Below are 19,105 nucleotides of genomic sequence, written 5' to 3' on the forward strand. Positions count from 1 at the left end.
TTCTAATTTTCGATAAAAGTCTTTAGTCTGTTCGCGTGTACGCGTAACATTTTTCGTTTTTTTTTTTTAAATCGTATAATTTACGTCATTAATTTTTTTCATTACTATGTATAATCCACTGCGATTCTAACTTCTTTGATTTTCCTCGCCGAACCGTTTCATCATATAATAATACTTGATCCCCTACTTTAAATGTTTCTATATTCGCTTTTCTATCATATACTGTCGTTTCACCTTAATTTTTTCTTGGTGTGTTCTTTCGCTATTTCGTTCATTGCGCGTATTCTTTCTCGCAGTTCTTGCGCGTAATTATCGTAGGTATACGTAAGTTTTGGAGGTTTCGTTAAAGCTGTCGGTAATATAGCTTGGTGACCGTAAACTAACTCGAACGGTGTAAAACCTGTCGTGGTGTGGGGAGTAGTATTATATGTAAACATCGCGTAGGGCAGCCATTCATCCCAATTCGTTTGATCTTCATTTATATAGTGTTTTAAATAATCGGCTAATGTGCGATGCGATCGCTCCAATGCTCCATTACTTTCTGGATGATAAGCTGTCGTTTGTATTTTTTCCATTTTTAATAATTTACACACGTTTTTGAACATTTTATTAGTAAAGTTCGTGCCCTGATCCGTGAGTACTTTCTCCGGTATTCCGTGTTCTAACACGATTTTAATAACAAAAGCTTTCGCGACTGTGGCTGCTTCCTGATTTTCTACGGGAATTGCTTTACTAAATTTCGCCAAGCTATCTTGGAATGTCAAAATATATTTATTTCTGCTATTTGTAATAGTTAGTGGTCCTACAATGTCAAGGGCGCATTTCTCGAATGGTTTTTGTGGCGTATCCGTAATTGATAAAGGCATTTTCTTCTGCTCAGTTTATTCTTTTGGCAGTATTCACATTTATTTATATAATCTTCGACATCCTTAGTAAGTCCATTCCAATTGTGAGTTAATCGGATTCGATTTAAAGTTCTTGTGACTCCCTGGTGTCCTCCCATAGGTAAGTCGTGATATTCGTGTAATATTTGCAGTTTATCTTCTTCCGAGTATTCTCTCGGCATTTCTTCTTGATGAACGTTATTTACTTGTGAGTCCTCCACTATCGGGTTTCAACGTCTCAATGCGTCTGCGTTCGCATTCATTTTTCCTGCCTTGTGGACGATCTCGTAATCCACTCTCCAGCTTGAGTCTCCATCTAATTAATCTCGAGCCAGGGTCTTTTACGTTAAATAACCATATTAATGGTCTATATGATCAGTAATTATTTTAAATTTCGTTCCATACACATAAGGTCGGAAATGTTTTACGGTCCATACGATATGGCTAATCATTCTTTTTCCGTCGTATTATAATTTTGCTCCGTTTTGTTTGATACTCTACTGGCATATGCTATCGGCCTGTCTTGTCTTACTGTTCTTTGTGATAACACGGCTCCTATTGCATAGTCGGATGCGTCTGTAGTTACTAAGAATCTCTGACTAAAATCTGGGTAATTTAATATAGGTGCAGTAGTTAGTTTTTCCTTTAATGTTTTGAACGCTATTTGTTGTTCGGCTGTCCAAATAAATTTTCCCCCTTTCTCAATAGTTTTGTTAAAGGTTTTGCAATTTTAGAAAAATTTTCGATAAATTTTTGATAGTATCCAGCAAATCCGAGAAAAGTCTGTACATCTTTTGATCGTTTAGGCGTTTTACACCTTATCACTACTTGTATGTTGGCAGGATCTGGTAGTATTCTGTTTTCTTTGAAATAATGTGCCCTAAATATATAATACTTCTTTGCGCAAGAATTCGCACTTATCGGGTTGAAGTTTGAAACAATATTTTCGTAATCGCTGTAGTACTTCGATTAGACGCCTGTTGTGTTCGGCCAAAGTTGCTCCGTATATTACAACATCGTCGAGATAAACGAGACATTTGATACCTTTTAATCCCATTAGTGCTGCTATTATTGCTCGCTGAAAAGTCCTTGGCGCGTTCTTTAGTCCGAAAGGCATTCGGTTAAATTTGTAGTGTCTATTTGGTGTGGAAAATGCTGTCTTCTTTTTATCTTTTTCATGCATCGGTATCTGATGGTAACCGGATGCGAGATTTAAGGTTGTAAAATATTTTGCTTTTCCTAATTTATCATATATTTCTGCAATTAATATTTGGCAATGGGAATGAGTCTCCTATTGTAAGGTAGTTGAGCTTGCGGAAATCTATAACGATTCGAAATTTTATTTTTCCTGAAGCGTCAGGTTTTTTAGGTACTACTAATATTCGAGAATTCCACGGGCTCGTACTAGGGCGGATAATTCATCCATTCTCTAGCATCTTGTTAATTTGTCGATTTATTTCCTCCTTATACTTCTCTGGCAGGCGATATGGTCGGACGTTTACCGGCGCGTTATCTGCTCGCGTCGGGATTTCATGTTTCACCGCCGGGGTACACGTTAGCTTGTCATTCTCTAAATAGAATACATCGCAATAAATAATCATCGCATATTTGCTCTAAAGCTTTTCTTTCCTCGTTATTTAAATGATCCATTCTTAATTTACGACGTAATTTTTCGCATCGCTCTGTAATTGATTCGCGCTCTTCTGTCGGCTGTAACGTGGGTATATCGGCCGTGTCAATCACCGGTACAGTCTTCTACAGTTACATGCGGTGTGATTATTTCGACGGGCTTTTTAGTAACGTTTACTAGCTTATTGGACAGATAAAATCTATCGGTTTTACCATACAGTTACCGATGAATGCTCCCGGAATTGTCTCTTCACCCTTTACGATACCTACTCTATTAGTGTTGGTTATCGCGGATATTATTGTTTCGCTGCGCGGCGGTAAGGTAAACTTTCGATACGGCTGTAATTTAAACGTTGCGGTACCGATTTTCAATCGATTTTTGGCGTGATTGGGAACGGCTCGATGTTTTTTCAGAAAATCGATTCCCAGAATGCTTTCGTAGTTCATCGCGAAATCGTTTCGTACTACGTATGCCGTAGAGTTTCCTTGCCTACGAGTATTGTAGCTCGTATTTTTCCGAGGGTGTATTGATGTCCAGTTACGCCGGTTAGCGCTATTCTCTTTTCTCGTATTTTAGTCTTATTTTTTAATTTTCCTACCTTTATGAAGGTGATGGCGGCTCCGAAATCAAGCAAAAAATTTAGTTTTCCCTTAGTTGCTTCTCGCATCGGGAGAGTGATGAGGTCTAGATTAAAGTTCTTATCCGTTTTACCTGTCACTTGAGCTACTCGGTACTCGAGCGCGTGTCGCGTCTTACCCAGTGAGAAATGACCCATCGAATCGACGTCTAATCGACGTCGATTAAACGTCGATTCGATGGGTCATTTCTCGCTGGGTATACTTTCTCGGTTTGTCCCGGGTTCGAGCCCCGGTAGAGCTAGAAAAATTATATTTGCTCGTTCTCCTCTCGGAAGGCAATGGCAAACCACCGAAAGTATTCTTGCTATGAACACTTTTCTAAAAAAAAATATAGCCGTTCGGAATCGGCGTTAAACTGTAGGTCCCATATACAATATTTGTATAATCTACGTGCGCAACACATGTATATGAAGAGAAGTCACCACGCTCGGACACGAGTAATAGGACTGAGGATGATGATTTTTCATTAATGATATTAATTGTCTTTACAATTAGTTGTAATTTATAATAAAATAAAAGTTTATATGTAGTATTTGTACATTAAATATGCGTGTACAAGATGAAGTGTACAAATTTATGATTATAACTTATTTAAAATAAGACTAAATTATAAATATTTTGTTCTACATTGTTTCCATATTCCTAATTAATTTGAAATTATCTTAGCTTACGTTTTTGCAGAAAAAAACTTCGTGGTGTGATAATAATTAAATTTGTTTGGGAAGGATATCGCCCGTTTAGATCTTCGCAGTAGCGAACCTTCGAGGACTGACTTAATAGAGGCAGTTTTGCTTTTATGGTTGCTCTTAATGTCGGTTATATAGTCTTGCTTGCACAATTGTTCGTTTTATGTACTTAGCGATCGCTTAATTGTACTAATGTGGTTTTATGCGATCGCACTTCATCACGAAGTTACTCATAATAGTACTGTTTTGCGACTGTTTCAATTTTCGCGACTGTTGAAAGAACAAAAGTTTCCTCGTACAAAAAGCGCTTACGGTGTTAACGATTCGCTCGAATTAGCGTAAGTAGCCGAGTTTAAAATGGAACCGACGGAGACTCTCCGTCGGTTTCATTTTAAACTCGGCTACTTACGTCGGAGACGCAGGTGATGTTGTCACAGACGTTGTAACAACGTTTTGCTAGCCGCGAATTTTGTCATTAGTCCAGGGAACCGGGGAGAAGTAAACAACTTTGCTTTGCGATTCCTCGGACAATCTACGGCAGTTATCTTCCACTGAAAGTTATATGAGGGGGCCATCAACTTTTTCCCATTCCAAGCGCGATGTAAAATTTTTACCAAAGCGAGATTCATTCAATATTAATATATTGGTAGCATATCGATTTTGTCTTTCTCGCATCTTTAATTCATACCGGACTCTCGACTGGCAGCGGCCATCGTAAATGAATAATCCCGGTGCCATTTACCGTTCGCATCTCCGCGAGGCAGGACGTTTTAAATGGATCACCCTCTATATATTAACGTATGTACGTAGGCGATGAGGCTCGTCAGCGACCTAACTGGTAGCGACGATGCCTGGCTTGGTAAATCTTGCGGCGGACCGCGGCCGGTGCATCTCGCACCGGAAATCTCGAAAGGCCACAAACCCGAGTCGAGTGTGACCACGTCTGCGGTCGATACTCTCGAAGCACTTTCGAAAGGTGATTCTCGAAATTTGCCATGACTACCACTCGGCGGCTGCAGCCCGGAAACCGATATTCACGTAGATCTCTCAAACTCGTGCCTCGCCACTGATTTCGTCGATGCATATATACGTCCTACGAATTCCCAATTTTGCAGTTTGGAAGTGGAATGAACGGCGAGGCAGGAGTAAACCAAACAGAGAGATTTTTATAAAACTAACTGTAAACGCAACCTTGCAGAAAGTTTGACGAATTAAATTTTCTCCTCTCTCTTTATTTCTTTTCTTTCTGAGTTCTTTTTATATCTGAACTAAATTAAATGTCGAGTCAAAAGATTAGGATTAAAAAAATAAATTGTTGTTTCCTCGGATTTGCGTGAATTCGTTTTGGTATATATTAATCGCAGGAGCTGAGGAGTTGGAGCACGGAAAGAGGGTGGAAGAAGCGGCCAGGAGAAGGGGCGAAAGGGAGCGATGAGGAAAAGAGAGGCAAGGTCCGAAAGGGTGGGGGGGGGGGGTACCAGGATGTAAAGGGTCGCACGTGGTCAGGTCGGGTATAAGGGGATTGTATTCTGTAAAGGGTTGGATACGTCACATGTGTTGTATGATGGTTGTAGGATATTTGTAAGAGGACCGTTCCTCGAGAAAAAAACGCCTTTCAAACCCTGAGGGGAAAAGTCTATTTATATATTAATTCCAGGCTCGCAGATTAAGCCGAGGGGAATATACAGGTTCCCTACTCGCGTGCGTGATGTTTTTATTACAACCAGGATTTGCGGATCTGCCAAGGATCTCGTTAAATAATTGCTTTGTTCTCGTTTCAGGAGATGGCAACGTAACGTAGCAGTTGACTACTAACCGGCACGAGATGAACACGAACGGCAACGCGGTCGGGCAGGAAGGTGGTGCCGGTACCGATTATGGGAGTAACGAGGAGACGGAGGCTCTGCTGGGCAGGCCGCCGCCGCCGCCAGTCGTGGTGGCCGTGGCGTCTCAGGGCAAGCCGGTTCTCACGCGGCAGGATCGGGCGACATTTCCCGTCACCTCGCCGCAACTGTCCGTGTCCGGGCTCGGCGGCTCCGAGGAGAGCGGCACCAACGAGGACCCGGCTACCAGATCGGTACCGGACATCGAGCTTCACTGTCGGCTGGACGGGGGCGAGCCGCAGCTACTGCCGCCGCCGCAGATTCAGCAGCAACAGCAGCAACAGCCGCAGCAGCTCCAGCAGCCGCAGGTGCAGCAGTCGCAGTTGCAGGCGCAGCCGACGTTCTACCGGTCGTCCAGGCAGTCGCATCAGTACAGATGCAGGTGCGACCGAAGGGATTCCCTTGCGCCCACTTCGGCCCTTCATTTGGCCCGCAGCGTCTCCAGGTAAATTTTAGATAGATAGATAGATGAGAAAAAAAGAGAACAGCAACGGTGCAACCATATGAGAAACGCTGCGTGATGTAGTAAATTACTGTTGAAATTTATGCTACAGAAAGAGAGAAATAAAAATTCAGGAAATTCAGGAAAAGCGAGATATGATATAGCACGGAATGTTCAAATCATTAATTTTTTTCTTTTTCATGGCTAATGGCGTAATATCGTATTCCGTGTGTTGCAATTTAGTTCTCCATCATTATACGATGCTAAACGTACAATGCGGCCTTCACCGCATAAAGAAACATTTGATACGACCTGACTTTTTTTTATTTAATAGAGATGATATAGATATATAGAAAGAATTGTTTTGTGTGTCTGTTCATCAATATGGCAGTGGCATTTATTTTCCAACCGCTCATACGGCGCACGGTACGTGCGGTTCCACATGTTACTACGCGTACGTAGGAAAAGTGTAGCCGTTTATTCAGTCAGAAATGTAAAACGAGCGCACAAGCGTAGGTGTATATATTTGCGCGGTTAATATAAACATAAGTAAATGTTTGAAGTAACGAAATATAAAGGCGACAAAAAAGAAAGCTCTAAAACTATTACTGCGAGCAGCCACATTTATTTTCAAAGAACCATTCAATTTACTATTAAACGACGGCTATTATTAACCAACAGTACGCCCCGAGCGAAATAATAAAAAGTTCAAATGTTACTCGTTTGAATGAATGACGACCGTGGCTCGTTCACGCGCGTATCGCGACGTGTGCTAAAAACGGACGGTTTTGTTACATAGTTGTTACTTACATTTGCATCGCATGACAAGCGTTAATCTATGAGAATTTAGCACGTGTCGAAAGAAGGAAACGACAGTTGTGCGGCTTTAAACACGCATAGAAAGTTTGGACTTGTGTAATTGGCAAAGTTTAACTACTTCGCGAGCATTAGTCGACCGCGCTGTCGTATAAACTTGCATTTGTATGTAACAGAATCGGGGATGGATAGTTCCAGACGGTTCTCCATAGAAGAACGCGAAATACGAATATGTTTTTCCACGTTTTCGATATTGCTTATGATTTCGTTATGTCCTCTTTGCATTTATTATTGAACGCCATACGCTATTCCCGATATACTACTGGGACGATGATGTCCCAGGTGCGACACACACATAGAAAGTTTCCGATATTCATTGTATAGTATATCCAATCGTTGATATTATCCATTACAATTCCGAAATTACATGAAAACATTATCCTTCGCATTAAGAGGATACTTAAAAGGATGTATGTCAGATAGCTTAGTATAATTTTGTTTTCTTGATTAAACAGTGTAGAGCTAATCTCAGAAATTATTCATAAACAACATGGTATTATTGGGACAGAAAAAGTGTAAAAATCGCAATTTTGTCCCATTTTTGTACTTGATATTGTTTAAATAAATCATTAAAAAATTGAAAAAAAATATAACCAGAAAATCTTAAAAAACCGTAATTGCAATTCTCGATGTCATAGAAGTGTACCATAAAAATTTCATTCATTTTTACCGTACATGAGCAGAGATACATATTATGATATTTACATGGGAAGTATATATCTATATATATACAATTTCTGTAACTTTTAAAGCAAATATCTCAGAAACGGGTCGGACAATTGATCGCAAATTTAATACAGGTTTTTGGGATATATAAGTGCACAATCTCTGTAAATTTCAACTTTATCCTGTTATTTTGACATAAGTGACATACATCCTTAAAGACCGTGATCTCGATTTTCTCATCAATTTCCTTTACGCGAGAAGAATAGCTGGGAGTGCCGTTCCTGAATCAAAGAACTTTGTATTTACGTGGATTTTTATCTGGGATTTATCTGGGCCGCGAGGAGAAGGGAATCTATTCGTTGCGAATCGGCCACTTTCATCTAAGTGCGCCCGGCAATTCACCGTTGGGAATCGCCCATCCTCCCAGAAATGCGTTGCTCTTGGAAAAATGCGACGCCTTTGTTTCCTTGAACGAGGATCGTCCAGGCAGAAGAGGCTTTCTCTCTTTGCCGGTCCGGGGGAATTTCTGGCGCTCGCCGCCTTCGCGAGTTTCTAGGACAATCTCGTTCACCGGGTCAAAAGTTGAGCCGCTGAATTTTATGTCGTCCTGTAACCCCTTCGGAGACCGGGAAAACGTGCACTGGGGATTGCCGCGGGAGGTACGGCATATAAAAAAAATGGCATTGCCAGGAATTCCCGACGTGAAAATCGCGTCGTTGACCTTTCATTTTACATTGACCTTTTCCGCCACCGCGCATTCGTAGCTATCAGCTGCTTAGTACAATTTATTATGTATTACGTTTATTCTCATTTTAATTTTCATCAGACATCGAGCGCATGTTGAATTGAAAGGACAACTTATGTGTTATAATCTCAAGAGATGACATACAAAATAAATTGATGCATTAATAGTTTGATATCAAAGTATTGAAAGGATTGCAATAAAGTTTGACAAGTACAAGAAAAGTAGTAAGACAAGTATAAGAAAGAATAGTAAAACTTAGATTAATTTGAAGTTTACTTTGTGTCAAGGTACCACCACTTAAGATTCATCCTGCAAGAAGTTTAATAAATATAATTGAAGATTTGTTCCGAAAGATTTCAGTGCACAAAATACGCAACATATTGCAAGGTCGAGTGACATCGTTTTATATCGTATTCTGGCTGGTACAGCATTGTCATTGAACGATATCATATTTATTAATTAAGAAAGTTATGCTTCTGTAAACATGTCTTTTATAACTTTGACGTAAAATATGTATATCGGGAACTATGAATAAAAGATCCATTGTTATCCTAAAGAGCCATTCAGAAGCCAGGGAACTTCAGTTTTCACCGAAGGTCGAAGTACACGACAGTTAATGATATCTTTAGACGACAGGCTCACCACTTGTCTTATAAGCCGAGGACTCTTGACTTAAGGCGCTTTTAGACAAAGAATGATATGCCGAACATATCTTAAAATTCCAATATCCGACAAAATCAAATTAGACGTCCAACCAAGGAAGGGTTCTCCCGCGAAGAAATCTCACGCGATAATTTTATCAGCAATCTCGTGTGTGTATCATGTATTCGAGAGTCTAGGAATACCGCGTCCCTTATGATTTCTTTAAACATCTTTGATTCTTCTGATAACAGAAAGAATTGAAGTTATATAACATTAAGTAACATTAAAAAATTAAATAATTAATTGCAAATGCAACTTTTGTTAAAGTAAAGTATAATTAAAATTAGTTGAAGCTTTGTAAGCGATGCTGGAATTCGGAGAATTAATAATTTGAAATCTGAAAAGTTTTCGTTAATTTCGCTTACAATATGGAAATTAGCCGATACTGTGGTGTTGAAATAATTATTATTCCTCATATCTGCAGCCGAAAGAGACCTTTGAGACACCAATTGCACGGTGCCACCAATTTAGCGGCGAAACAGTTTTCAGTGAAATTAGTCCACGGACGAGTGGGCCATGTGCAATATTGGATCACGTATTTGAGACTATCAGTTTAACTTTACAGTCTACGCCAGCCGTGAAACTATACCAACCGTTCAATTTTCAGACACTATAAACGACACGGGAGCAACCATAACATCGGTATTATATTTTGCAATCAAGTTTCCTCTCTCGCTTTCCTCTCCCTGTTTAATATTCTTTTATAATGTCAACCTGCGATATTAATCACGCCAAGCTAAACGTAGCTAGATATTAACTTACGCTCAATATTAACGTACGGTATCAAAAAATAAAAATTGAGGAAATGAGAGCAGCGCGATATTAAAGCTAGTTACGGAAGTTAATTTCATTTTTTATCTACTAGCAGACGGGAATGAAGTGAATAACCAGAAATGAATGGAGTTTCCTAAAAGTGGAAACTAAGCGATCAGTTTTTAACTTTAATTCTTGGAGAGGTAGATAAAGTTATTTATGATACACGTTACTTTTCTCTCTCTCTCTCTCTCTCTCTCTCTCTCTTTTTATCAGACATCTATATATTTTTCCTTAGAAGACATCTTTGAATATCGCTTATCTGTCGATTGCCGGAGTTCTCTCTTCTGAAAATTGGATTATTGATCACTGATCCTCAAAGGGTTAAAACGTCCGGGTAAACGAGTAACGTTCCCAAGCAAGTTAAAGCGCCCGCTTGGGATTTTGCAAAGAGGGGAAAATCGAAATTTCAGACGTCAGGATCTGTGTGTGTGTGTGCGCGTAAAGCGACGTGTATAATGTTTTCTGTTTCCGAAGAGAGAGCGTGAAGAGCGGCCACCACTGCTGCCCGTGTCAGGCGCCGCCGCCGCCGGTGTTGGTCACCACGTCGCCCAACGCCCGCATAATACGGCAGAGCTCGCAGCCGGAAGCGTCCGCGTGTTGTTGCTCCGGCTGTTGCTGTCCGCTGCACACCGGCGCGGCGCCGAGCGCCGCCTCGCTGCGGCAGCTCCGCGAGCCCGGCGATGGGATTGCCGGCATCGCCGCGGACTCGCTGCGGATCAATGGCGGCATACGACAGTTCCGGCAGGTAAGCCGTGACCTCACCGTCTCGCTGTCTTTCGCGAGTCTAACACACAACCGACCGCCCCCATCATGCAAGAATACCGCAAACGGCGACGCATTTATTAGAATTGAGTCTGGCGCGGCGCGTTCTATTTATCTTCTGTCGAGAAACAATAAAAAAAGAAAGAGTTAGTTTCATGGTTGAGGTTGCTTTTCCGGAAAGTAAATTTTTTGAATAAGTTGATTATCTAAATTGCATTGGGTTATAAGTTTAGGAAAAATAAAGAAGAAATAATTAGTTTTGTATCCTACATAATTTTTTTGGAAAGGAGAAATTTCGAGCAACGATTTGGATATAAAAGTTACTTATATATCTAAATTATGAATTACGAATCAGTTAAATACAGAATATTAATATAATCATCTGCAATGAATATCAAGTACCAGGTCGAGGATCGATAAAATTTGTTTTACTCTAATCGACATAGAGTATCAGTTACATTACATGTAATATAATTTTGCACTTGCAATGTGAATTTAATACAACGCATGTTGTTATATTAAATTTACATTGTTGAGTGTGAAATTCACGTAGAAGTAATGTAACTGACGCTTTGTGTCGACTACAACTCGAGAACTAACTATAAGAGCAAACAAATTAATTACTTTAATTAATAACAAGCCGTCCATCATTTCTTTTCCACGGTACACATACTATTACCAAACTATTATACTATTTTTAACGAACGTTTCGTGGTAAATAATATAATAGAATAAACGTGAAATAAATATGTATTTATACGTGAATTATTAAAGATCCGAAACGGAGCAAGCGGGACAAATTTATATATCGAGCAGAGCATAACGGATCCCTCGAGGCTTGAAATTCGTGTTTGAATTGCGGAACAGATGGCTGATTTATCATGTCGCCATTATGCGCAGTTTGGTATTCTTACATCGTGGGCGGCGTCACCTGTGTCCAGCACAGCACCGCCGAATCCTCCCACACGTGTTTCTCCATTTGTCCACCTCTCTGTGTTTCTCTTTTTCTCGTGTATGTCGTTTGTTTTCACTTCCTCTGTTGAGTTGGTTAGTTCTGCGGAGAAGGAGACGGAGAAAGGGTTGTATTTAATTGGCAAACAATTTTGTTGAATGAGAGCCGGAGGAAACCGCGAGGGAGTATCTTATTGTTGTTCACTCAGACGTAAACCAGAAATGACATCCAATGGAGACACTCTAAGAATCTTTTCTTGGAGGTTTCCTTCTTCTTTTGAATTTCTCTTGGATTTTTTTAGTATTCTTCTTTTTCTCCCGGAGAGTCTTTAGATTTCTTTCGGATTTCTCGGCTCTCTTTGTCGGTAGTACATAGAATAAACAATTTAAAGACAGCTAAAGAGAAAATTCGAAGATTATTTTAACTCGGGAGAAACCGTTGAGTGATATAATAAAGATTACAATTTATATGAAAAAAATAATGATTACTATATGATAACAATCTCGATTTCTCTTTCTCTTTCTTTCTCGCTCTTGCAGCTTGTCCTCCGTCGCTCTTCGTGGTTCTCTCCACGCATGCATCATTTTCTCTGCGTGTTTCTCGTCTCCTCTAGTGTATCATTGTTTTACTGTCAAGTTGCTCAACTCCTTTATTGGTGTTTCTACACTCGTTACATTCCTATTCGAGAACGTCATGGCTGTGTTCGTGGTGTCGTTTATATGTCGAATGTGTCTTGTAACATTTCGCTGTTCTCTTTTATCGTTCGTTTCGAACTCATTTCGGTCTCCTGCGGGAGACAGATCTCTTTCCTCTTCGTTCTCCAGCGCGTCCTCCATTTCCGTTTCACTTCTTTCCTCATCGTTTGGGATTTTATCGGCGTAGGCCCGGCGGAATCGTAAAAGCGCGGCGCGAGGAAAGATACGCAGTGTCAAAGCAGGTTTTGTGAGATCCAAATAGCGTATAAGCTTTACGAGATAGTGAATTTACGTTGCCTCATAAAAAGAGAATCGTGGGCGGCTGTTTCCATTCTGATCTTGTCGTTGTTGAAGACTTGATGATTTGTCACGGCATGCGACAAGGGTTGTTTGTTGAGGTTTCGTTTTTGATTCACTAGGTTGCTTTTTATAGTTTCCACCTGCAATTCGTTGTTACATTGTTTCGTAGCAGATTTTCAAGTCTCCATATTTATATGAATACGCAAAATTGTTATTCACGGATCTCTGGATTTGAGAATCATAGAATTTTATTTGAAAACTTATAAAGATAATAATTTGTAGATTTAATAATTCAGCGATTTGATAAATTTAAGTATCCCAGGATTTGCTGGTTTTTAAATCATGACATATCCATTATATTATATTTAGGGTGAAAAACACACAAATATTCAAAAAGGTGCGAAAATTTAAAGATCCAAGGATTAAGAATTTTGAAAATTGAATGAGATTGGGCTGCAGATCTTTTAAAAATATATTTAGGGTTTTTGTATTCAGATCTTTCGATACACAGTTAACGCGATGAGTTAATTATACTTGCCACCGAAGATATAAGTCTGCAAAACAACCGGTTATTGATGGAACTCGTCTTCCGCCATCTGGCGGAGGGTGGTAAGAAGCGAGTAGAAAACTACCCTTAAATGGTAGTTAGAGAATACCGGCGGAGACCGTAACTGCCGTGTTTGCTCGACGATCGATATTGCTTGCCGGATTTTTTGCCTCGTAGAATCCTGACGTGATACAGATGGCAGCTTATGTAAAAACAACCCTCTTGAAGGGATTACTGAGCTTGATCCGCGGTGCCTTAATCCTTTTTAAACCACGTTTGCGAAACTTGTTCCTAATTTTTTTAAATTTATAGTAAAAAGCTATCTAACGAAGCTTCCAATTAAGAATTTTTTGTTAGCGAATCTTACTTTTTAACAAAAATGCCTTGCTGAGCAAACTTTGGAAAGAAATAAAATAAAATATTTTTTCTAATGTTTTCACAATTATTAATATTTTAATTTTGCGAATTAATATTTTTAATTATTTCAAATATTGCAATACCAAAGTCAAATTATCTTATATTTAGAAGAAGATAAAATAAAATACGTATATTTCGTTTTATTTTTTTGAAACAATGAAAGTTATAATTTCCGAATTAATATTTTTGATTATTCCAAATATTGCACCGCCAAAGTTGAATCACCTCACATCTAACATCAAATATCCTTAATTAAATCCGACATTAAATTTCTTCTAATGAAAACTCGCACACAATTTGCACGATTTTTGCCTTTTCTGGGACACCCTGTGCTCATCAGCCTCGTTCTATTTTTTCCTGGCCGCATTCGTAATTTGCTTAATTTCTGAGTGGAAATCCTCTCTCTCAGGCGAGAGCGCAAACCAAAATTTCCGTCGTCATTAAACAAGATTCGCATCATATGAGAAAAGGGGGTCGGGACGAGGGTGGCGGGAGCCAGTTCTCGCGACATTGTTAGTTTAATTATGTCTCCTTGGCGCATGGAAACGCGCCTGCGGGCTAAGGCTTCCGTTGACGTTTTTGGCCGATCGCCAACCAGGGTACCTCCTCATGCATGCCATGGAGATACGCCCGCGACGAGAACCCCTTGACATTTTCCGCGGATTGAGTAATCGCTGGGAAATACGGAGGTGGGCCAATCGAATGGATACACGATACTCGTGTGCACAAGTGATGCGTTTGATATCGTTGCACAAACGCATACTCTCAATCGCATACAAACAATTCTATATTGTTTCAATCAACTTGGCAATGTTATTCTCAAATATTTAAAAATCTAAATTATACTCGTACGCGAAATACCTATATTTGTCATTGTCATTTATTTTTGATAACCGTTCATAAATATTTATTTTTGAGTTACAATGGTTCAGTCACGCCCGATTGTTTATTGTTTTCTCATCAAGTACTTGGAAACCGTCCGGTATCTCTTTGATGTAAAATTACGATAGAGCGACATGTTTTGTTAACCGCGAAAGGATTAAAGAGAAGATACCAGCGGAAAAACGAAAACGTCAGGGTGTATTTAGGACAGTGTGGAACAGCGTGTACGTGTAAACGTGTGTTTACGTTCTGATTACGCGAATACATACGTTTTTTTCCGCTCGTTATCATGTTTTTAATTACAACAAATTTAGACGTGCGGGCAATACTTTTTCTCATAGCTGCAAGAATTGAATTTTTGCTCGGGATCGTGTATCTCTTTGAAAGAGACTTTTTGCAACGTGCATGGGTTTTTTTTACGTTTCGATTTCTTTTTTTTCTGTCTCATTGCTTTAATATAAAAGACGGTGCCAGATGCAGACGTTCCAACGTATAGTTATATATATGTATACTGAAAATACATCAGTTTGTTATTTCGTTTTCTATCTGGTGTATATACCTCGCCTGTTTTTTTTTTTTTTAACGAATTTACAATCTCGAAATTTTTGTCCTGGAATTTTCGATTCGATTTATTTATTTAATATTTTATATTTTTTGGAAAAAAATACATTTTAAGTATATAACTATTATTAATGTATAAAAAATTGTTTTAATATAATATCATATAATCATATATTTTTTCAATACTCGATTGTGAATTGATATGAAATAAATTAATCTACAGATCGTAATTCTTTATTTATTATTGAAAAATTAAGATATTTAAAAAAATTTAAAGTATTTTAAAAATAGTTAATTATTTTTCGACTAACAATGAAACGTTGACAATATATAATTTTTTAATGCTTATCTAAATCAAAATAGAGTCGCGAATTAACTTTGAATATTTTTATATGAATAATAATCTTTTTCGAGTAAATATACTTAAAAATTATTAGTTTAAAATGCAAAAATGACAGCAAACACCTGCCGGCGGGAACGTGCAAGATGCTTATCTGCAGTTTGCTCGAACATTATGGAAGGCGCGTATGTGTTAGAACGTATAACGCTGCAGAATTTTCCAGAATTTTCTATCTCTTGCTTATATAGCGACTGGAAGAAAAAGTAACTTTCAAATGGCTTGAGGCGCGAGATTTCTGCTTACCCTAATGAACCTGGTTATGCGATTACACGTGGTTTCTCTCTATTTCTCTCTTTCTCTTTCGGGTTGCTTACTTGCGTTTAGATACGTATATTACACCATAATTACTTTAATTGTTTGAGCAAACACTTGATTTACTTTATTTAACTTATGCCGGTACAAGTTCGTAGGTAATCACTTGCGCGACAAAAATTAACTTTTTTAATTGGCAGAATTTATGTTTTGGGTAATTTTAGTCAGAGCTTTCGCAAACAACTTTTAGATGTGATAGCACTTTAATACTTATTCCATTACCGAAACTTTAACGAAATTTGTCGCGCGGTTTAATTGCAAAAATATATAATGTTGAAAATTCTTGTTTAAATTCTCAAGTTTCCGCCGAGCAGAAATCGATCACGAATTAATCGAAGAAAGAGGAATAAATGGCGATCCGCGCATATTAATCTTCATTAGTCAATTAATCATGGAGCAACCGCGCGAAGCGCGGGGTACGCAAGCGCAACGCGAAGCTCGATTTGCTCAAAGAGTAGCGCGGAGGAACTTCAGCATCGGTTTTCTATCTGTCCCGGGGACGCTTCTCTCATTATGCGAGATTAAGCACAAAGGATCTGGCCGCGAGCTGCTCCCGCGGGACCTAAATCTGAATCTTTCATTGCGCGTTCTGCATATATTAGCTCGCGGAACTTTTAATTTCGCGCCCGTTCCGTAAGGATAATAGCCGGCATTTGCATAAGGATAACTTTCAGCCGTTTCGCGTTCCGAACTATTCCACGGGATCACCGACGTGGATAGCCACGTGTCCTTAAGGGGCTATTACAGTGTGACGCCCGAAAAAATGAGCTATTTTTAATGAATTTTCATTTAAAAAGTATTGCATGCATTGGTACAAATTTTTTTTTCAGTGAAAGGTATACTTTAAGAGAATAGAAAACAATTTTTTTTGCATAAAAATATAAATTTATTTAACAATAAATTATAATTCAAGGCCATGAAAAAAAAAGATATGTTGCTGGTGGGGATCATCTGAGCTCTCCAGGTGGTCTGAAATCAAAAATTCAAAAAGATTCTTAATTTGTAAGAGTGTCGCTATCGTCCGTATTAGAATTATTATTTTATATTATAAATTAACAAAATGGCGGCGTTTTGTGCAAAAATGTCCGAAAAAACGTTTTTTTTTTGTCGTAATTTGGGCAAAAATATAAGTTAAAATTAAAATTTTTTAATAATTCTAGTACGGACGATAGTTGTATGCCGAATATGCTCTAAAAAATTCAGCTCGATTTGCTAAGCCGTTTTTCCGAAATAATCGCCCCGCCAGGAAAAAAACGCGTTTAAAGTTTTTTTTACATGAAAACTTGTATAAAACAGGCACTTACAGCTAATCAGCGATGCCAGGCCCGTACAAAATTTTTTCAGCTTCTTCATAAAAGTCATCTTCAGGCGATCTGGCATGCAATACTTTTTAAATGAAAATTCATTAAAAATAGCTTATTTTTTCGGGCGTCACACTGTAATAGCCCCTTAATCGGCGGAAAAATTCTGTCGAGATTATACGACGTAAGATCACGTAAGATGAATTTTATTCCCGAGGGGAAAGAACCGGTCGTGTTTAAATTATAAATTACCTCTCCTTAATTAGTGGCTTACCCTCCGTGTCTTAATAATCATCACTCTATAGAAGCATAAACACTAATTAGAAGTTGATCGAGTCAGTTTATGCGCAATTATCTAGTTTACTAGCATCAGTCTTACGCTTACATCATCAATCATTAATCTGGATTAATTTAGTTCACGTCCGTAAGGATCTATATTCTAATAACTAGGTCTTCTATCTCGAGATGCATTACGTGCGAAGACTCGAACGAAGAAATATTACTCGGAACTCTCGATAGAATTTGCAGACTGCCGCATTTACTCGCTTCTGGAGAGTGGTAAATTGCCGCGCTACTTTTTCCTTCTTCAGTGGATCGCTTTCGAATTGCGGCGACGATCGCTGTGTGTGTGTGTGTGTGTGTGTGTGTGTGAGAGAGAGAGAGAGAGAGAGAGAGTGCGGAGAGAATTGGCGTGCCAACCGAACTTCTTTTACGTGATCGCTCCCTCAACTTCGTCGATCACTCGATTGGTCCTCGATTGGACCGCGGAAGATTCTCTTTCCTCGCTCGCGTAGAAAACTTAGCGCGCTCGCCCGCAATTCTGCGACAAGCTATCCAAACTTCGTTGCGCGAAGCGAAGCGAACGGAGCGGTCGGTAATTAGCGAGGCGCGGCTAATTAAGCGAAGAGAAACTTAATCAATGTCTCGGTTTTTTCTTTCCGGGCGCGGTTATTACGCGCATTAATTCTGCGCGCTTGGCGGTAAACCATCGGCAAATGGAGAAGAGTTAGCGGTAATCTTTCATCGTCGGGCATATTGCGAATATTAATTGTTGCAGAGATAGAACGAACGACTGCAGAATTATTTGTACAAGACGGAAGATTAATTATTTATTTAGAATTTAGAACGCTTTTGTGCAGAGTTATGAACCGAACGCGAATTAGCTTTTGCAATATAAGGATTGTAAGAATTATCTTTACGGATTCGATTTTGATCCGCAAAAACATGTATATAATTGGATGTTGAGTTTTTGTTTACATTCAATATTGATCGCCCGTAGCCTCTCAGTTCCGAAAAAAGGCTTTGAATCATGATAAAAAGGTCATTCGGGTCCCTTCGGTAAGGGTATCAATCCTAAGGAAAAACCCACGGGATGATCCTTATTCGCGAACGTGAACCGATTCTTTACTTCGATGTGTCTGATTGTGAAATAAGGACATGGAAACGGTTATTCTTCGTTTGTAGGTTTATATTTCTTTTCCTTCAACACAACGTTGATTTTTTCAAAAAATAAGTGTTTTTATATAGTTTATACCAATATTTCATTATTTATACAAATTATTAATCTCATTCAATCGATTAAAAATCAAAACTACAGTATAGTCGAAACTTTTTATTGTTCAAGTAAATAGAATTTTAGTAATTTAAATTTCTTTTTAACGTTTTAACGAGGATTTCTATTGATACAATTTTTATTCAATAAAATAGTTAATCCATACTATTTTATAATATGTACCTTTAAGGGTACATTCTCGTCAGTTGGGTCAAATTTTGGTGAAAATGAAAAATTGCAGGAGCAAATCAATTTTGAAGAAGTCGAAGGATTGTTGTATGGCCCTGGAATAGCTGACTAGCGGTAAATATCAAAATATAAACATTTATGTCGAAAAAACTATACTTAAAACTTTAAACGCGTTTTCTGGAAAACAACGTTTTTCGAGCTGGCGACTGTGATAACTCAGTCAATTTTCAACGAATCTTAATGTTTTTTTTTTTTAAATACGCGTAA

General features: G+C 38.7%; 1 protein-coding gene across 3 annotated transcripts in view; it reads left to right on the plus strand.

Annotated features, from left to right (window-relative positions):
• The window catches only part of Sk (small conductance calcium-activated potassium channel), a 172,544-nt gene that overhangs the window by 46,084 nt on the left and 107,355 nt on the right, over positions 1-19,105 (plus strand). For all 3 annotated transcript variants that reach the window (XM_071792920.1, XM_071792919.1, XM_071792921.1), the window contains exons 2-3: positions 5,620-6,166; positions 10,443-10,713. In XM_071792920.1, coding sequence (XP_071649021.1) covers positions 5,664-6,166; positions 10,443-10,713 — 774 coding nt within the window. In that variant the 5' untranslated portion in view covers positions 5,620-5,663. The remainder of the gene's footprint in view (positions 1-5,619; positions 6,167-10,442; positions 10,714-19,105) is intronic.

The sequence above is a fragment of the Temnothorax longispinosus genome, chromosome 11, assembly GCF_030848805.1.
Source record: "Temnothorax longispinosus isolate EJ_2023e chromosome 11, Tlon_JGU_v1, whole genome shotgun sequence".
In the NCBI taxonomy this organism is placed as follows: Eukaryota; Metazoa; Arthropoda; class Insecta; order Hymenoptera; family Formicidae; genus Temnothorax; species Temnothorax longispinosus.